The 21,156-nt window shown below is 58.2% G+C and overlaps 1 protein-coding gene across 2 annotated transcripts in view; it reads right to left on the reverse strand.

The window, feature by feature from the left end:
- Positions 1 to 21,156, reverse strand: part of PRKCB (protein kinase C beta) — an 84,747-nt gene that overhangs the window by 44,984 nt on the left and 18,607 nt on the right. For both annotated transcript variants that reach the window (XM_063171568.1, XM_063171567.1), the window contains exon 3: positions 302 to 384. In XM_063171568.1, coding sequence (XP_063027638.1) covers positions 302 to 384 — 83 coding nt within the window. The remainder of the gene's footprint in view (positions 1 to 301; positions 385 to 21,156) is intronic.

Genomic DNA, 21,156 nt, shown 5'->3' on the forward strand with positions numbered 1-21,156 from the left:
TGGCCTTGGGAGTGCTGGGGAATGGTTGGACTGGATGATTCTTGGGGGCTTTTCCAACCTAGACCACCCCATCAAGTGTGAAACAGCAACCCTGGGGTGCCCTCAGCCCAGGGAGTGGAGCAGCATCTCCTGCAGGTGCTGCCAGCCCAGGGACTGAAGGAACACCTTCTGCAGGTGCTGCCAGCCCAGGGAGTGGAGCAGCATCTCCTGCAGGCGCTGTGCAGCCCAGGGAGTGGAGCAGCATCTCCTGCAGGCGCTGTGAAGCCCAGCAAGCCCAGCCCAGCACTGAACCTGTACTTACATCCGAGGCAGGGCCCTTGTCAGCACCGGGGCAGGAGAAGGTGACGAATTCATGGCACCTCTTGTGCACCACAAAGCAGCAAACTGCAAAGAGAGCACAGGGACAGGGTCAGGGCACAGCACCATGAGGGCCAAGAAATGACAAAACGAAGAACAGCCATGTCAGAGCCCAGAGGGAACAAAAGAAACCACAGCCGTGTGGATTTCTGAGCAGTGTCAGGAGGGTTTTCAAGCAAACCCCTGGCAGGTTTTGAACCCTTATGGAATATCCCCAGGCCTTTTGGTGAAACTCGGCAGAACAAAGTGTTGGGTGCACGTCAGAGGAGGGCTGGGGACAATGCTGTTCCCTGAGCTCACTGTCACCCGTGGCACACGCTCTGAGGTCACTGCTGGGAATAAAAAGAGGGAGAACGTGGATCTGAGCTGAAAAGTGCATGTGGCCAAAAATGGAAGATTGTACCGAAGGGAACAGGTGGGCAATGTTCCTCCCACAGCTCTGCTTCTCTGCAGCATCTCCCCAGCCCCCGTTTGCCAGACCAGCAGACGCGCACGTCCTCCTCCCCTCACACACGTCAATGCCAGCCCTGCCCTTCGGGAGAGGGAAACCAATCCCACTGCCCCTGCCCAGGCTCCCAGGAGAGGAATCCAGAGCCAAACCCCATCCCACAGCCACCAAACCCTTTCAGCATGTGCCTGCCTGAAGCTGCCGGCGCTGTCTCTGCAGTTTGTGCGGCCAGAGCTCTGAATTTCAAGGCTGGTTTTTCCCACAAATGCCAAATAAGCACCTTCAAATTTACTGTCATGCTGGGTTTTGTGACTACAGGCAGGGAAGGACATTGGGGCAGGGCTGCAGGCTCAGCCCCAAAGGGAAATCTCTGCCTCCCATGTTCCCTCTGCTCTGCTGAGCACGAGTTACTGCATGGTTTGAGTGCTCTCATAGACACCTGTGAGAGTCCCCACAACTACAGAATCCAGTCCCTGAAGGGCTTTAGAGCCATGTGCACGTGGCATGGGGAGAGGTGGGGCAGTGGCGGCCTTGGGAGTGCTGGGGAATGGTTGGACTGGATGATTCTTGGGGGCTTTTCCAACCTAGAACACCCCATCAAGTGTGAAACAGCAACCCTGGGGTGCCCTCAGCCCCGGGAGTGGAGCAAGAGCATCTCCTGCAGGTGCAGACCCTAAAGAATCATTTGTCCCTTGCCTGTCCCACAGGTGAAACCTCAGCTCCAGGCCCAAAGGCAGCCAAGGAACCAGCCCTGGTTTGCTCTGAGGGCAGCATCCATGCCTGCCATGCCTGTCCCACACAATGACACAGCTCCAGGGCCCAAAGGGAGCCAAGGAACCAGCCCTGGTACCACACTCTGCTCTGCCCCAGGGCTCTCCCATCTACCACGTCCCTTCCCAGAGCTGCAGTTACACTGAATAAGAGCCTCTGCAGGATGAGGAGCAGGGACTGAGGTTTGGAGACAGCACAGGAACCAAACTGAGCTGTGCAGGAACAGAGCAGGCTCCAGTTGCAGCACCACGGGACTTTTCCTAAGGAACAAGGAAAAGGCAAGTGACATCAGCCATGAACCTCACAATCCTCTCTTTGTGCCCTGCCACATCCAGCTGCAAATTCGTTTCCCTTTTCACATTTTCCATTGTGAACAAAAACAAACCCAGAAGGTTTTAGAGGCAGAACAGCTGCCAAGAGCTCTCTCCTTGCAGGACCTCTCACTTGCTTTTCTGAGTCAAACAAACAAACATTTTCTTGAAAGCATTGCTCACCATTTCTGTCATTTGTACATGGAGACAGAAGCATCTGGGAAGCAGGAAGGAAGGAATTAGAGCTCTATTAGCAGGGGTTTCTCCTAAGTGTGTGTGTGTGCAAACCCAGAGAGCTCTGTGGCACCCCGGGCATGGCTCTGCTGCCAGGGCTGGGCTCTGGGACAGGGAAACTGGGACCATTCCAGCTCTGCAGGGAAGCCAGAGGGACACCAGGCTGAACCTGCCATGGAATGCTTTGGGTGGGAAGGGACCTCAAAGCCATCCCTGGCATGTCCCAGGCCGGGCTGGACAGGGCTGGGGCAGCCTGGCACAGTGAAGGTGTCCCTGCCATGGCAGGGTGGCACTGGGTGGGCTCTGAGGGCCCTTCCCACCCAAAGCATGGCAGGATTCTGTGATTCTAACCTGTGCAAGGTAATCCACGGGAAGATGGGCGAGCAGAACATCCCTGCACACACAGGGCAAGGCAGAGAGAGCTCTGTGCCCCAGCAGCACTGGGGGCTCTGTGCTGTCGCAGACATCTCTTTATGAAAATCTTTTTCTTGGGATTTTTCCTCCTGAGAAGCCGAGAGGCCTCAGAAACAAACTGTAAACACTGATAATCTGCTGCTGTGGAATGCAACAGGTGCATCTGGGATTGGTTCTCATGTAGATGTTTGAAATTGGTGACCAGTCACAGCAGAGCGGGCTCTCTCTCTCTGTCCAAGCCACAGACCTTTGTTTTTTATTCCTTTCCATTCTATTCTTAGCTTTGCCAGCCTTCTGAGATGAAACTTTTCCTTCTATTATTTTTTGTATAGTTTTAATGTAATATATACATCATAAAATAATAAATCAAGCCTTCTGAACATGGAGTCAACATTCTCGTGTCTCCCCTCACCTGAAAACCCCTGTGAGCACGGTCACACTGTGCCCCAGCAGCACTGGGGGCTCTGCACCCTCCTCTGGAGCCCTGCCCACGCTCAGGTGAGAGCTCAGGTGAGTGCTCCATCCACGCACAAGGAAATGAGGGCGAATCAGGAGCAGGATCTCAGGGCAGCAATCCTGTCCCTGCTCCCTTGACCTGCCCAGGGGATGTGAGGAGGCTGCATCCTGTTCCTCCTCCCCGCTGCCATCACACTTGAGCAGCCTCAGCCCATGTCTTTGTCAGCTTGGAAACCCCAGCACGAGCGGCAGCTTTCCCAGGTCGCTAATTAGACAGTTAATTTGTAAATCTTATTATTTGGGTAATAAAGTTATCAAATCCCACTGGCTGGCTGGCTACAAACATCCCAAGCCGTTTGTACACAACAAGAATGGAAGATTAACCTTTCCCATTCCTCACTGCATAGTGCAGGAGGGTTTCCTGGCCCTAAACCCTCCTTCAGGGCCAGATCCATTGGGTGTGGGGAGACAGCCCTGTTCTGGGAGCAGGGAAGGACACAAACCCCGAGCCCAGCAGCTTCTGTGGGACATTTTCTGGGATGCACATTTCCCACAGCAGCCCCTGGACAGTGCCTCAGATCTGAAAAGATCTGCACCAAAACACCGGGGCAAGGTCACACACCTGTGCTCCCTGGGATCCTGACACAGTCCTGGGAATCCTAAAGACCTCCTGGAAGGCTGGGTTTGAGAGCTAGGAAACCACAGCAGCAGGGCATTCTCAAACCCTAGGAAACGTCTTATTGTGGAGGATGGAAAGAGAGAAAATGCTAGAAAATGCTAACACAGTATTGCTCAAATATATATATATATATACACACACACACAGACAGAGAAAGGCGTCTTGGCTCAAACCACTGCTCACAAACCCTCCAGAAAAACCATCAAGCATTTCCCTGCTGATTCCAGAGCTGCCAATCAGAGGAACCACATCAGAACGTGTTCCAGGCGTTTGAGGGCTGCAGAACACACGTCTGGCTGCAGCTCCAGCAGGGCAGGGCTGGCCCTGGCAAGGGAACAGCTGCAGCTGCCCAGGTGTGCCTGGGGTGCAGGGATGCAGGACTGCAGGGGTGCAGCTCTGAGCAGAGGCTGCTGCATGCCCTGGAACCCTGCTGCCAACTCCTGCAGCAGCAGAAACTGCAGCCCTGCCAGCCCAGGCTGCACACGGTCCCTGTTCCTGCAGGACGCTCCCTCCTCTCCCGTTTCCACCCTGTGAGCAGGCTCAGGAGCACTCCCTGCCATCCCTCACCTGACACTTTGCCCAAAGATCTGCCCTCAGAATAGAAAAGCCCTCCCAGGCTGGGGTCTGTGCCCGGGAAAAGCCCTAAGGGCCCTTTGTCTGAGCTTCAAGCTGCTGATACCAGCACCAGGCTACCCTGGGAGCCAGCCCAGCCCAGCCCAGCTATCCCAGCAATGGGAAAGGCCAGGAAAGGCTCAAGGCAGAGCTTCACTGGCAGTGAAGGGCACAAACCCCACGGCAGCCCTGGCACACAGAGGAGGAGCAGGGTGGCAAATGCACTCCCAGCAATGGGAAAGGCTCAGGGCAGCGCTTCCCTGGCAAACTCCCGAGGCTGCTGAGCCCATCCTGAAGGGCACAAACCCCATGGCAGCCCTGGCACACGTGGAGGAGCAGGGTGACAAATGGCACACAGGGCAGGAGCAGGGTGGCAAACGCCCTGGTGCCCCGCTGGCTCCCAGCTGGCACAGGAGGGGCATTGGCCCCACGTCCCACATGGAACACCCTCACCTGCAGGAGGGCCCAGCCCTGCCGAGCAGCTCCTGCAGGGTGAGCCCTGCCTTCCCCGAGCTCCATTTGGTGCTCTGATTGCATCGCACGAACGCCTTGTCCCAGTGTTCTGCAGAAGGGAATCATCAATTTCCCCCGGTCCTTTGCTGAATGAATAATTCAGGGCCGTCACCTCCGGTGGCTCCTGAGCCCAGCCCTTCCCAGAACACTCATCCCCACCAAGGGAAGCCTCTGTTCCTCTCCTCAGGCCAGGGAGAGCTCTGGAAGAACCGGGAACAGCCTCGGATGCAGCATGTCAAGTGAGGGAGACAGATGGAGAGTTAACAGAGACAGGAGAAGGTTCAAGCAAGATTCATCTAAAAATCAAAGCCAGGGAGGGGTTCAAGCATCCCCGGGGAGCTGCTGGAGCTGAGCTTTGGCAGATGGCTCCAATACCAGGGAAGCTCAGAGATTATTTCGAGCACATCTCAGTGTGAGGCTGCTCCCTTCCAACCTGTGGATATTCTCATTTGGATAACGACTCCTCTTCCCAAGGAACAACAGCTTTGGGAAACAGCTTGGAATTCAGATTAGCAAAACTGAGGGAAACAAAATAACACCAAAAAACGAGAGAAAAAATGACTTTTTCAGGGAGCTTTGTGCTTCTCTACCCACGCTGGGCAAACCCCCGGGGTCAGAGGCACCACCCGGCCCGGGGAGGCACCAAAATGTGCCCCAGGCAGAGCTGCCCACGGCTTTCCTTTCCTTTGCATGCTAAAAAATCACACTCACGACATCAAACAGAGCCAGCGAAGCATGGTAATCATAAAATAAGGGGAGAGAAGGGCTCCAGGAGGGGAAGTCCTGAATTTCTGACAGCGCTTTACAGCTTTTAATCACTTAGAGCACACAGAGAGAGGAGCTGAGCTAAAATTTGTGCTCTTTGGATTTAATCCCCGGCTTTGGTTAAAAGCTTTCTGGGGTTCTTACAGCGCAGCCACCGTCAGCTCCTCAGACTTGAGCTGTTTTCCCACTGTCAGCTCCGGTGAAATCCCAGCTGTGATCCTCAGGGATTTCTGGGCAGCACCGGGAACAGCTCCAGGGATGGGGAGGTGACATGGGGCAGGTCTGGGATCGCGGGCTGGGTGCTCCTTGGTGGGGGGACAAAGGCAGGGATGTCACCAGAACCCTGGGATGTCATCGGGGGCTCTGGGATGTCACCATCAACGCCAGGCTGCAGCAGAGCTGGGCACAAGTGGCACTGCAGCTCCTGGGGCAAGCCCTGGCCAGCACAGCTGCTGTGAACCCGGTGTCCCCAGTGCTCCCAGTGCCCCACACCAGCCCAGCACTGGGCCGGAGGGGCAGGGAGGCTGCTGTGCCTCTGCTTCCCAAAGGGAACTCTTTACCAACCCCTCTTTTTTCACTGAAAGGGGCTGAGTATTTCGGGCCCAGCCACGTGCTCTCAGAAGGGCTTCATGAACAAAACAGCCCGAGCCGCCTGCAGTTTTCCATGAAATACCAGAATGAAGTGACAACATCCTCTGCATGACAATGAACGAGCTGGAGCCAGCGGGATGAGCAGCATCAATCATCGCCGGCAGGGAAGGGGAGTGGGTGGGGACGGGACCATGGCAGCAGCAGAGCTGGGATGGGAGAGATCCTCAGTGTGCAGAGAGAGAGATCCTCAGTGTGTGCAGAGAGAGAGAGAGAGAGATCCTCAGTGTGTGCAGAGAGAGAGAGAGAGATCCTCACTGTGTGCAGAGAGAGAGAGAGAGATCCTCACTGTGTGCAGAGAGAGAGAGAGAGAGATCCTCACTGTGTGCAGAGAGAGAGAGAGAGAGATCCTCACTGTGTGCAGAGAGAGAGAGAGAGATCCTCACTGTGTGCAGAGAGAGAGAGAGAGAGAGAGAGAGATCCTCAGTGTGTGCAGAGAGAGAGAGATCCTCACTGTGTGCAGAGAGAGAGAGATCCTCACTGTGTGCAGAGAGAGAGAGAGATCCTCAGTGTGTGCAGAGAGAGAGAGAGATCCTCACTGTGTGCAGAGAGAGAGAGATCCTCACTGTGTGCAGAGAGAGAGAGAGAGATCCTCACTGTGTGCAGAGAGAGAGAGATCCTCACTGTGTGCAGAGAGAGAGAGAGATCCTCACTGTGTGCAGAGAGAGAGAGATCCTCACTGTGTGCAGAGAGAGAGAGAGATCCTCACTGTGTGCAGAGAGAGAGAGATCCTCACTGTGTGCAGAGAGAGAGAGATCCTCACTGTGTGCAGAGAGAGAGAGATCCTCAGTGTGCAGAGAGAGAGAGAGAGATCCTCACTGTGTGCAGAGAGAGAGAGAGAGATCCTCACTGTGTGCAGAGAGAGAGATCCTCACTGTGTGCAGAGAGAGAGAGAGATCCTCAGTGTGTGCAGAGAGAGATCCTCAGTGTGTGCAGAAACACCCTCACTGTGCAAAGAGAGAAATCCTTACCCTGCACACAGAGACCCTCACTGTGCACAGAGAGAGAGAGAGATCCTCACTGTGTGCAGAGAGAGAGAGAGATCCTCAGTGTGTGCAGAGAGAGAGAGATCCTCAGTGTGTGCAGAGAGAGAGAGATCCTCACTGTGTGCAGAGAGAGAGATCCTCAGTGTGTGCAGAGAGAGAGAGATCCTCACTGTGTGCAGAGAGAGAGAGAGATCCTCACTGTGTGCAGAGAGAGAGAGAGATCCTCAGTGTGTGCAGAGAGAGAGAGATCCTCAGTGTGTGCAGAGAGAGAGAGATCCTCAGTGTGTGCAGAGAGAGAGAGATCCTCAGTGTGTGCAGAGAGAGAGAGATCCTCAGTGTGTGCAGAGAGAGAGAGATCCTCAGTGTGTGCAGAGAGAGAGAGATCCTCACTGTGTGCAGAGAGAGAGATCCTCAGTGTGTGCAGAGAGAGAGAGAGATCCTCACTGTGTGCAGAGAGAGAGAGATCCTCACTGTGTGCAGAGAGAGATCCTCAGTGTGTGCAGAGAGAGATGCTTATCCTGCACAGAGAGATCCTCATTCTGTGCAGAGAGAGATCCTCATTGTGCAGAGAGATCCTCACTGTGTGCAGAAACACCCTCACTCTGCTGAGAGACCCTCACTGTGCAAAGAGAGAAATCCTTACCCTGCACACAGAGACCCTCACTGTGCACAGAGAGAGATTCTCAGTGTGCGCAGAGATCCTCATTGTGCAGAGACCCTCGCCGTGCACAGAGAGAGACCCTCACCCTGCAGCACCCAGAGCCTCTGCAGGGACAGGCTGCAGGGCACAGGGGATGCCCTGGGTAGCAGCACCAGGAGTGTAGCTGGCCAGGTTCCGTGGCTCTGGCTGGCACAAGAACCTGTGCCACATTTGGATGTGGTTCCTCCACCCAGGGCATGGCACAAGTGCAGCTCCTGCCTCCTCTCCAAGTTGTTTGCGTCCAAAAAGCTGCTTGGGAGCAGCAGGCAGAGCATCCCAACATCTCTGGGGGAACAGCTCTTGCCCTGCCCTGTGCCTGTTGGTATCTTATTGCAAAAGTCCCATACCTTCTCCGTGATTTCTCACAGGCAGCTCTCCACAGCACTGACTCCTTCTTCACTGCACAACCAACAAGCCCCAGCTCATCTCCCCACCCAGCTAACCCACCCCTCTATAGCACTCATCATTATTAAGCACAGCTGTAACTTGTTAAAAACAAGCCTGTTCCTAATCTTTAGTAATTGGTACAACTGCAACTCCTCAAGTGTGAAAATCCCCTCTACACCATTTCCTTACACTCTATCCCTCCTCATGTCCTGTGCAGGTGCCTGGCCCAGCCCCACCTCAACAGGAGCCATGCAGAGAGCAGCAGCTCCTGGGGCAGCCTCAGGGGGGCTGTGCAGGGTGGGAATGGCCCCAGGGTGTGCAGAAACCATCACCCCCTCCCCAAACACGGGGGCAGGGCTGGGCTGGGGGGAGCTCCAGGCCAGGAGCAGGCACCGTTCTCCTGCAGCTCCTGCGTCCCTGCCCAGGGCAGCTCCAGCTCCCATCCAACAGGAGCCCTGCAGGAACAGTCCCCCACCACAGCCAGCTCACACTGCAGCAGCAGCAGCACCATCGGGGAGGTTTTAGAGCTGGAATTTGGTTCTTTCCATGCCACCAATCCCTCCTAACTCGTTCCTAAAGCCTGGGTTATGAGCCCTGTGATCCGAGGGGGCTGGCAGGGTGAGAGGCACGCCTGGGCTGGAGGGGACAGCCCCACACCCGGGGCCACCGTGGCCAGGGCTAGCAGGGACACTGGTGATGGGGAGGAGGAGCAGGCAGGGGCTGGCCAAGGCCAGGCAGAGGAGAAGCCCCTGAGATGCAGAACTGATGGACAGACTGGGCTGGTGCCTCAGACAAGCGGGGACAGGCAGCAAGGACACCCTGTGAGCCCAAACCTGACCCCAAGGGCTGGGCTCTGTCCCTGGTGCCATCCCTGGTGCCATCCCCGGTGCCTGCAGCCAGCTCCACTCACCCACACCCGCACACCAGCCTGATGGGGACCGGCCCCAGCCCACCACTGCACCCTCAGCTCCTGCAGCAGGCAGAGATGGAAAATAAGCACCGAGTGATTAATCAAAGCCCCCAGGGAGCAGATTAAACGGTCCTGGCAATTAGTTCTGGGTTTCTCAGGAAGGCACTGGAAGCCAGTGGAAAGCTGCTGCAGTCCCTGAGGATGAGCACCGAGTCCTCCTAAAGCCCTGCACCAGTTACACAACTGTGGCGATGTGTTAAATTACAGATGGTCTCAATTAAAAGTGCAGAGATGGAAAGGAGGCTCGGAAAAAAAAAAAAAACAAAACAACTCCACATGAGAAGAAAGAGAAGATCATTAAAAACTTGGCAGCCTACTTTGACTCTGGTGACCTGGTAATTTAATATTGTAATTGAAACGGTGGGTCAGGCTCCTGGGAGCAGGGAGAAGGGTGGGAAGGGATCCCGGCAGGATCAGCGGTGCCCCGAGCAGAGGGCAGGCATTGGGAGAGGGCATCCCAGCACAGATAACCCCCAGCCTGGCTCCCTCAGCTCCCAGCCCCAGCCATGCCTGCTTTGAAGCCAGTCCTGTTTGTCACAGCGCATTAATCCTGTTCCAGGCAGATAAAAACCCAGTCCCCAAAGTGCTAATCATGCAAGTCACTTAAAGCTGGATTTCGGAGCTTATCTCCAAGACAGAGAGGGGAACTTCACTCACATCTTCTTCCTTGCACCCCCCCTCCATCCCCCTTAATTCTGGCTATTCTGAGCACTGTCTTATTTCCAAAAGCAGAGCCCAGGTGGCACTGCCCAGGGGCACTGCCTGCACCTGCAAACAGGCCGGGACGTGCAGGGACATCAGGCTGGTGAAGTCTTTGGGCACTCAAAGGCTCTCAATTCCAGCTGTGCCTGCAGCTGGCGCCCACCCAGCTGTCCCAGCCCTGGTGCCACTGGTATCAGCAGTGCCGTTGGTGCCACTGGTCAGAGGGCACATCCACAGAGGTGGCTCCAGCCTGGCACAGGGACGCCCGGCAAGGTGAGGGGATTGGGAGCCCTCCCAAAGGGGCTCTGCCAGAGCCTCACCTTCCCTCCAGAGGGTGCCCAGTGAGCCACCAGCTGGGCTCCAAACCAGCCCCCAAATGTGGCCAACCTCAGCTCTTTGGACAAAACCCCATCAGGAGCAGAGTGTGAGCCCAGAGTCACTGCACAGCAAGGGCTGGGAGCAACTTATACACTGCTGAAGAGCACGGGCTGTAATCCTGCTCCCCTCTGCATTTCTAAAAAAAACCACCACGCTGCATGGTCCCTTTGCTTTCCAGGAAGTGCAGAAAACAAAAATAATCACGAACACAACAGAAACATATTTCTGTGTGTCCGATATGAAGACTAATGACTTCCCTGCTGCTGCCTCGGGCTTATTTTCAGCTGGCAGCATCTTAGGAGGGCTTGTTCTCCACACACCAAACAATGTTTGAAGGGTTTCCTGAGCACCCAGGAACGCGAACAGCTCGATCCGACTACAAGTGAAAGCATCAATTAGCCAGGGCCCTGCTAGGGTGGAGCTGCCTCCAGAAGGTTTTTATTTGGTGTTGCAGTTGTGTGGCTGTGCACAGCCCTGGCTTCCCAACACCAAGCACTGGCTGTGAACCCTCTGCGGCCACACCGACAGCACAGCACTTCCCTGGGGCTGTGACCAGCACAGGACCCCATGAACTTGGGGTTTCAATGATCCCTCCCCGTCCAAATGTGCCCTGGCAGCACTTTGGGCACCAGCAGCTCCTGCCATGGCACAGCTTCTGTGCACACCATGGGCACCAGCAGCTCCTGCCATGGCACACCTCCTGGGCACACCATGGGCACTCCCAGCCCCTGCCATGGCACACCTCCTGGGCACACCATGGGCACCAGCAGCTCCTGCCATGGCACACCTCCTGTGCACACCATGGGCACCAGCAGCCCCTGCCATGGCACACCTCCTGGGCACACCATGGGCACCAGCAGCTCCTGCCATGGCACACCTCCTGGGCACACCATGGGCACCCCCAGCTCCTGCCATGGCACACCTCCTGGGCACACCATGGGCACCAGCAGCTCCTGCCATGGCACACCTCCTGGGCACACCACTGAGCAAAGGGCTCTCAGACCATCTCAGGATGCTTCTCTGTCCCTCTCTGTGCTGCTGTTGGATGTGTTATTGCAGCCCCTCCCTGCTGCTGCATGGCACAGCCTGGGTATTACCAGGGACCCCCATCCCTGCCAGCCTCCCACCCTGCCCATCCCTCAGGTGAAACCCTCCCAGGAGCACCTCACTGGAAACACTGCACACACTGGCCTAATCCCCACAGCAATGGGAAAGGGGCCATCCCCAGCCCTGCTGGGGTCACAGCCTCTGCCCACTGCCCCCTCCTGCAGCTCCAGGCCCAGGCTGGGTGTGAGGAAACTCCCACAGGATTTGTCCATCCTGCAGTGCTGCCTCCCACCGGAGACAGGGAGAGAGGAGAGCAGGGAAAACAGCACAGGAGAATCCCAATGGGCTGCAAAACTTCCAGGCCTGGGAAAAAAACATTTGTCAAACACAGGGCTTTTAGCATGAGAACAAACAGCAGAGCTGGGGAGCAAGGGCAGGGCCAGAGCCAAGGAGAAGGGAGGGATGGAGGGATAATGGATGGATGGATGGATGGATGGATGGATGGATGGATGGATGGATGGATGGATGGATGGATGGATGGATGGATGGATGGATGGATGGATGGATGGATGGATGGATGGATGGGTGGATGGATGGGTGGATGGGTGGATGGATGGATGGATGGATGGATGGATGGATGGATGGATGGATGGATGGATGGATGGATGGATGGATGGATGGATGGCAGGCATACATCAGGCACAGACAGAGCTGGGCACAGAGCTGCAATCCCCCCCAGTTTTGTTCCAGCAACAGCCCAGCCCCTCCCTGCAGCCAGACCTCCCCAAAATACCGCCCTGCACAGGGGCTGGGGCATGGAGCACTCCAGCCATGGCTGGGGCACCCACAACCTGCCTTCCAGCTGCTCTCAGCCCTGCTCAGCCCTAAACTCTTGGGAGGGAAGGAGGGAGGGAGCTGCCAAGATAAGAAATGCTGCCACTTCCTGTGCAGGAAGCAGCAGCTGCAGGGAGGGAGGGCTGCAGCACAGCCCAGCACGGCACAGCACGGCACAGAACGGCACAGAACGGCACAGAACGGCACAGAACGGCACAGCACAGCACATCACAGCACATCACAGCACGGCACAGAACGGCACAGAATGGCACAGAACACCTTGGGCCACCCTGAGGATGCTCAGCCCCGGCTCCTGCTGAGGCTTTGGCTTTCCCAGGCTGGGCTGTGCTCACCCTCCCACTGAGGCAGACCTGGCCAAGCCCTGGCACGGGGCTCACCCGAGTGCCAGCCCAGCCTGGCTGCCCTGGCGGGCGTTGGCACCTGGCAGGGCACACAGAAGGCAGGGAAGGAGGGATGCTGCTTGCTGCTCTGCTGGGCCCCAGCCAGGAGAGGGATGCTCACTTCCCTGAGAGGTTTGCCAGCAGCAGCAGAGCAGCAGAACCCCTCAGCACTGCCCTGGCAGCCGCAGCCCTGGGCCACGGGCAGGGGAGGGCATCCCATGGCTCTGCTTGGCTCTCCTGCCTGGAGAACAGGCCCCGAGTCCTGCCAGGCTGCACAGCAGCACCTCTGCTCCAGCACACCCAAAGGGCTGCAGCTGGCACCGAGCTCCTGCACTTGGCACCGTGCTCGATGCTCCACGGACAAGGTATTAAAACAACATTTCCAACACGCAGATTTACTGTGGCTGCTGCCCCTGCTCCAGCCAGGGCTGCTCAGAGCAGGGTTTTACTGGCAGTGCAGAGCTGGAGAGTCACCTTGGTACAGGAGGAGTGGGCAGCTCTGTCCCTGGGATCTGTCTGTCCCAGGGATCTGTCTGTCCCTGTCCCAGCAATCTGTCTGTCCCAGGGATCTGTCTGTCCCAGTCCATCTGTCCCTGTCCCCAGGGAGGCTCTGGGATGCAGCAGTGTGTGGGACGAGCTCAGGAACCTGCTCAAGGTGATGCCATGGAGAGCTGGGACACGGGAGCACCAGCCCTGGCCAAGGTCAGCAGGGAAGGTGAAATCAGACACTCCCTGCAGGATCACATTAAGGGAAGGGTTTTAAAGCACGTTGCTGGGGAGGAGGAAATCAAACCTGCTCCATGGTTTACCTTCTTTTAACAGAAATTATCCCTTAGGTGAATTTTGTTGTAACAAAGTGGCTGAAGCCTTTGCCTTCTGCTGCCCTAAAAAGCTCCACCAGCCCAGGGACTGGGTTTGCTGTTCGTGGGGAGCAGTCCTGTGCCATCACACACCACTGGCTCCATGAGAGCCTTATCTGGGCTGGCAGCTCGAGGGAGGAGGGCAGGGGAGAGGAGAGGAGCTGCTTTATTTCCGTGGAGCCCTGCAAGGGCTTTCCTGGCTCACTGTGCCCGTCCCCGTCCCTGCTGGCCAGTGGGACTTTGTTAATGCTTCCAACGTGCCCTACTTCTTCATGCAGCTCTGTCCCGCTGAAGGAGCCCATTTGCATTGTTAATGACATTTGGAGAAGCAATTTAGCAGCTCCCCAGCGAGCCAGGCTGCAGAAGCCTCACCCAAAGCACAGGGATGCAGCCCCAGAGCTCCTGCCAGCCCTGGTGCCACCCAGAGTGGCCCTGGTGCCACCCAGAGTGGCCCTGGTGCCACGAGGGGACATTCCATCCCAACCCTGTGCTGGCACAGCGCCCACCCTGCCCCAGCCATGGTGCCCAGAGGCAGCTTCACATCCAGGCTGTTCGAGTAAGGCAGTGAAGGGGAGAGCTCCGTACATAACAGACTAAGTGGGACACTAAAAATCTGTGAGCGCGCCCAAAATGTCTCCCAGCTGTTCTGCAGCACTTGAGAGGAACAAACCAGGGCAGATTTCAGAAATACTGAAATTCTGAGCTGTGTGTGCCCAGCCATGGCTGCAGCTCCCACTGGCCTCTCCCATGTGCCCTGTGCTGAGGATGAGCAGAGATGAGGCTCTCTGAGGAGCTGCCAGCACAGCCAAGATGAGGAGAAGCAGAAGCTCCTGGTGACCCCTCGGAGGCTGCAGCTCCATCTCTCACATGGGCAGCAGCCCCAGCTCTGTGCCCAGCTTTTCCATGCCACCAGTTTGGTTTTTGGAATAAAACCCTGATGTTCAGCAGAAGGGATGCTCATCCTTTACCTGTGACACACTGCAGGGCCAGCACCTCAGCAGGGCAGCTGCAGCAACTGCATCAAACATTTCATCCCAGCTCCCAGCAACCTTCCCACCAGGAGTTTCCCCTTCCAAAAGGAAATGCAGCATCCCCACAGCACCAGCCTGGCGCCTGGCAGCGGCTGCAGAGCGTGGGGAATGCTGCAGGATGGATGGATGATGAATGGAGGGATAAAAGGATGGATGGACAGGTGGGTGGATGGATGGGTGGATGATAAATGGAGGGATGACGGGATGGATGGATGGATGGATGGATGGATGGATGGATGGATGGATGGATGGATGGATGGATGGCCGGCCCCAGCCCTGCCCAGCAGCTCCTGCAGGAGGAACAGCGATCCTGGGAGGTTAAAGGCTGCCTGAACCCTCAGCTGCTTTACCTGAACCTGAGCTGCTGGCCTTGCACAGGGAGACACGTACCCAGCACCCAGTTCCTCCAAGGGGATGGTTCCCCTCCACACTGCCCCAAAGCCACTCAAAGTTCCTGCCAACACAAACTTGGGAGGGTCTGGGGTTAGAAAACCCCTAAAATAGGTGTCCATTGAAGCAGACCTGATGCCAGCCCAGCTCACAGCGCTGTCCCTCACACCCATCCCTGTGACCACCCCAGCTGCTGCCCTTCCCCAGAGCCGCACGCCGTGCCAGCCCCAGCCCGGATTGGCAGCTGCTCGGGGGCGGCTTTCCATCTCCGAGCGCACGGCACCCGCTCCTCAGCACATGATCCAGCGATAAATATTTGGAAAGATCTGTTATTTTTACATAAACAGTCACAACACATCGCCCGGCTGGGGAAAGAGCCGGCTCCGGCTGCTGAGCACTGCTCCGGCCCCACTGTCCCCTCTGTCCCTGCTGTCCCCTGTCCCTGCTGTCCCCCCGTCCCACTGTCCCCTCTGTCCCCTCTGTCCCTGCTGTCCCCCCGTCCCACTGTCCCCTCTGTCCCTGCTGTCCCACTGTCCCCTCTGTCCCCTCTGTCCCTGCTGTCCCCCCGTCCCACTGTCCCCTCTGTCCCTGCTGGCCCCGCTCTGTCCCCTGTCCCTGCTCTGTCCCCGCACCATCAGGGAGCTCCAGGGCTCTGGGGCTCGCTCCTCCCGGCCTGCAGAGCCTCACTTGGCACCTCCTCATTCCTCCTCAGCCCCAGCAAAGCTTTGCAGGAGCGCAGCTCCATCAGCTCTCCCATCTCTCTCTCTCCATAAAACCCCAGAACGGCTCAGGCTGGAGGGGATTTCTGGAGGTCACCGTGTCCCTCTGCTCGCCCAGGGCAGCCTGCCCGGACCGTGCCCAGCTGGCTTTGGGTATCTCCGGGCAGGGACACTCCACACCGTGCCTGGGCAGCCCGTTCCAGCCCTCCCCTCACCACAGGGCTCATCCTCCCTTCCCCTGCACCAGCAGCCTGGCAGAGCTGCCAAAGGCTCCGGAGCCCCCGCAGCTCGCAGCTGGCATCAGCTGGGTCCCTCTGTAAATCACCGCAGACAGCCTCTCCCGGCAGCGATGGGGGCTGGAGCTTTAGGAGAGGAGGCAGGTTCAGCCCAGGACTCGGCTCACTGCCAGCCACCCCGAGGGCAGCTCCCCTCTGCCCCTCGGCCTCTGGAACGCCAAACACCCACCAAAAGGTGCCTCCCCAAAAACTCACGCTTTGCACCCTGCCAGGTGATAATTCACAGCAAACTGCTTCTAAAATAAACCACATTTACATGGTGAACCTCCTCCTGGACTGCACCTTCTCCTGCCTCACATCATCCCCCAGGACCTTCCTCCCTCCTCCCATCCTCACCTGCATTGCTGGGCCGTGGTCCCACAAGGCACCCACCCACCTGCGTCAGCTCCCTGCCAGCGGGGCCATTCATCACAATTACCTCCTAATTCCCCTTCATTACCGTCTTATTTGGGATGGCAAAGGCTGACCCCAGCAGATTCAGCTCGTTAATGGAATTACAGCTCCTTCCGGGCAGGGAGAGAGTGAGTGAGAGTGAGTGAGAGCTGCAGCCCCCAGTGCTGGAGCTGCCCTGTCCCTGTCCCCGTCTCTGTCCCCTCTCCAGGAGCTGCTGGAACTGCCCTGTCCCCTCTCTGGGAGCTGCAGGGACAAGGAGCCCAGGGCTCCCCGGCTTTGCCCTGGCTCAGGAGCAGCCCTTGCCCCCGTGCCCAGCCCACTCTGGGCTCTCTCCCTGCCCTGCAAGCCCTGCCATGCCAGGATCCCTCCCGAGCATCCCTGCAGGCCCCCAGCACTCAGCTGTGGGGAGCTGCAGGCTCACCCCACACCCAGAAATGCCCTGAGGGGTCAGGGGGTGACCAGGCAGGGCTCAGCTGCTGCCCCAGCCCTTTTCTCCCTGGGGTCAGTGTTTGTGCTGCCCCAGCCCTTTTCTCTCCTCCCTGCCAGCCCCAGCTCCTGCTGCTGTCCCAGCTCCCATCCTGGGGTCAAGGGCAGCATTCACATCTCCCTTCAGAGCAGCCCTTCGCTGTGAAGCTCTCACTCAACACAAGCCTTTGTGCTGCCCTTTCCAGTGCTGCAGCTTCCCAGAGGAGCAGGGGTGAGTGCTGGGGAAGGGCTGGAGCTGCAGCCCCAGAGCAGCCCTGGTTCCATCCCCACCTGAACGAGCCATGGGGGTTCAGAAAGCAGGAAAGGGTTTCCAGAAGCAAGGGAGGGTGAGCAAGCTCCCAGGGGCAGACCCAGCTCCTCGTGCAGGGCTTGGCCTGCATAGGATCCCATCCCTCCTGCAGCAGGCTGCTGACGGCCCTCAGCGAGGAAGGAACGTTCTGGATGGTGCTTGTGAGAAATACCAAAGGTAAAGAAATGGCAGGAGCGCTGAGCGTCTCCTCCATGCTGCCAATGACAGGCTGGGTAAGGCCTCCCCTCCTGTACCTGCCACCGGCGCACCTGACAAAGACAGCAGCCTCTGCACCGGCAATTTCAGAGAAAAATATCCCAAATATAAATTGGAGCAATATTAGGAGGCAAAATACTCTCTATGGCAACCTGGAAGGTCTTAATTATCCCCGCAGGTGGCAGAGGGAGCAGCCCCACACACACGGAGCTGGCAAAGTGGGCTTTGAGTGGGCACCGAGGGGAAAATCTCATTCAACCCCGAGAGAGTTCAGGCAGCTCCTTCAGCAGGGAGAGATCCTTCAACTCCCTGCACCACCCCAAAACTATTGTATTTGTGACTCCAGATCCATCTGAGCGCCTTGATAGCAGGGAGAGGGAATCAGAGGAGGTTTCCCACTCCAGAACGTTCCCGTGGCAACAGCAGCCCCGAGCTGGCTGGGAGCGGTGGGATGGGGCTGGGACGGCACCTGGGGGCACAGAAACCCCCAAACCACAGCAGGCTTGGGCCGGGAGAGACCCCAGAGCCCTCCCAGTGCCAGCCCTGCCATGGCAGGGACGCCTCCACTGTGCCAGGTGCCCCAAAGCCTGGCCTGGGGCACTGCCAGGGATGCAGGGGCTGCTCTGGGCACCCTCACAGGGAAGGATTCGTTCCCAATATGTAACCTCAGTGTCCCCTCTCAGTCTGAAGCCGCCCCACACTGTCTGTCCATGCAGCACATCCCAGCAATCCCAAAGCAGCTGGTTTGTGGAGATGGGCTCTGATGGCTCTCAACAGAAGGGCCGGTGGCAGCTGCAGGGAGGAGAAGGTGTTTAACCAGCACTGAAACACAACCTGCCTCCAGGGAAAAAGCCTCCAGGTGGGCACGCTCCAACTGGGAGTTACTGCTGCAGGAATGTTTCCTTTGGAAATTATCAGCTCTCCAGAGAATTCCTGACCAGCTGGTAAGACAGCGCTTAGACATCATTATTTCTACAAATACAACAACCAGAAAAAACTAAAAAAAACTCCAACAATCAATGTTCAGCAGAATCAGCCTGAAGTCAACTTCCAGGGGAAATTTGCTGAGTAATTCTGGTGCAGAAAAAGCTCCTTTTCATTTATTCCCTGGGACGGAGGGGCAGGCCCTGGCACAGGTGCCCAGAGCAGCTGTGGCTGCCCCTGGATCCCTGGCAGTGCCCAGGCCAGGCTGGACAGGGCTTGGAGCAGCTGGGACAGTGAAGGTGTCCCTGCCATGGCACAGGTGGCACTGGGTGTCCTTTAAGGTCCTTCCAACCCAACCCATGCCATGAGCTGGCAGCTTCCCTCCCCAGCACTCCTGCTCCCTGCAAACACCTTCCACGCAGTCATGGATGGAATTTCATTCTTTCCTTGAGAAAGATCCAAAGTTTTTGTCATTGGGCACGTGTGTGACTGCAGAGAGACATGAACAGAGCTCAGCTGAGCCCTGCCAGGCACCTGGTGAGAGCAGCACCCAGCAGCCACCTGCAGCTGGCACAGGGCACTGAGAGCTGCTGTGAGGAGCAGCGTTGGCACATCCCAGGGCACAGGGCAATGAGAGCTTGCTGTGAGGAGCGGCCTGAGCGCATCCCAGGCTCCCAGAGAGCAGCAGGGGAGGAGCAGCACCCTTCCCAGCTCCAAGCAGGTCGGTGCTGCTGCTTTGGAAGGCACTGCCCAGCCCTGCAGGGACATCACAGCAATGTGGCACAGCCCCCAGAGCAGCTCCTGGGGCAGCTTTGGGCCAGCCCTGCCTCACCTGGGCCATGCCTGGGTCCTGCCCGGGCTCACACAGCGCAGGGAACCCCTGAGCCCCCGTGTCCCCAAAATCCAGGCTCCCACCCCACGGCCCGGCCTCGGGCTGGTGCCAAACACAATCCCAGAGCGCGCTGAGCGCACCAGGGGAGCTCCTCCCGCACTCCCCCACGCTTTCCATCAGAAAAAAACCTCCTACAAATTTTATTATCAGCCTCTAGTAACAAGTCTGGAGCGAGGCACTGTCGAGGCGAAGGCTGGGGATGGAGCCCTGCTCCCACAGCTCCCACAGCCCATGGGAGCCGTCCCAGGAGCCCTCGCCCCCGCTGAGGAGCCTCCAGCACAGCCCCGGCATCATCCAGCACATCAGGAGGCAGGAGCATCATTCCCACGTCAGGGGGAAGATGGACCGAGTCAAAACAGAGGAGGATTCCTTTGAAAGGGCCCTGTGCAGGGACGGTGCAGCGCTGGATGACAGAAGCAGGCAGGGTCCCCAGGGAGCCAGCCAAGACAGCTCCCTGCTCGCTGAGCACAAAGTGGGAGAGCAATTAGGAGGAACAGCAAGGAGCTGCACCCCCTGCCAGCCTGCCCACTCACACCCCTCACAGACACGGTGCTGCAGTGCTGGGGACAGCCCCCCAAAACTGCCAGAGCCTGCAAACAGCCCCCCAAATCTGCCAGCATGGGCAGAGCCTGAGGCAGCCCCCCTGGCAGGACCTGGCCCTTGGGGCACGGTGAGGGGACAGCCCAAGGTCCCTGGGGGCACTGAGAGTGTGACTGCAGAGCAGCCCCTGCTCCAGCACCTTCCCAGGGCCAGGAGCAGCAGCACCCTGCCCACCAGGACCCTGCCCACCAGGACCTGCCCACCAGGACCTGCCCACCAGCACCCTGCCCACCAGCACCCTGCCCACCAGGACCCTGCCCACCAGGACCTGCCCACCAGGACCCGGGCTCAGGCTCCCCAGACACAAAACAAGCCAAGCTGAGGCCGAGCAGCGAGAACCCGCCGGTGTCAGAAATAGCTCTGGGGAAGTGATACCACAGACAGCGCTCTGGGGCACGCACGGGGACTTCTGGGGCACAGCCCTGGCACTGCCCTGCTGCTGCCCCTTCCTGCTCTCCCACGGCACTGCCAGAGAGCCCCCCAGCAGCTGTGCTGCAGGAGAACCTGGAGGAACCCCGGAGAAACCCGGCTGAGGGTGATGCTGCTGCACCCCCTGCACCCCACGCAGCCCTGGCGGTGCTCTGAGCGCAGCCTGACCTCAGACTTCCTTTGGCTGCCCCACACCGAGGCACCAGCACGGCCCCACAGCCGGCAGTGCCAGCTCTGCTCTTGCCAGCCCTGTTCTGGGCTCTGGGCTCTGTCCCGGCAGTGCCAGCTCTGCTCTGGGCTCTGTCCCAGCAGTGCCAGCTCTGCTCTGGGCTCTGGGCTCTGTCCCGGCAGTGCCAGCCCTGCTCTGGGCTCTGTCCCGGCAGTGCCAGCTCTGCTCTGGGCTCTGGGCTCTGTCCCGGCAGTGCCAGCTCTGGGCTCTGTCCTGGCAGTGCCAGCTCTGCTCTGGGCTCTGGGCTCTGTCCCGGCAGTGCCAGCTCTGGGCTCTGTCCCAGCAGTGCCAGCTCTGCTCTGCCCCCTCTGCCCCCTCAGCAGCCCTGTGCTGGGGTTCCCAGAGCTGGGCGTGAGTCAGCACAGCAAGGACAGCCTAAGAATGAAACTGAACAAAATACTCATCCCAGGCCACGTGTTCCCCGAGCCAGGAGCCCAGGCAGGGCCAGGGGCACCGGGGGCATGCAGGGGACAGTCCCAGGGCACCACCCCAGGAACGCCATCCCAAGACACATCCCTGGGAACACCGTCCATGCCAGAGACACCATCCATCCCCAGGAACACCATCCATCCCCAGGGACACCGTCCATCCCCAGGGACACCGTCCATCCCCAGGGACACCAGCCCAGGGCCTGGCTCCCACCTCCTGCAGCAGAAGGCTCAGGGAACGAGTCCCTCCATCACACAGACATCAGAGACTGCGCTCCTCACTAGGCACAGGGGCCTTTGAGGAGCTTTTCCCCATCCTGCAGAGGTCACACTGCAGCTGAAGCCACAGCTGCCCACCAAG

This window comes from Melospiza melodia, chromosome 18 (assembly GCF_035770615.1).
Source record: "Melospiza melodia melodia isolate bMelMel2 chromosome 18, bMelMel2.pri, whole genome shotgun sequence".
Taxonomy (NCBI): Eukaryota; Metazoa; Chordata; class Aves; order Passeriformes; family Passerellidae; genus Melospiza; species Melospiza melodia.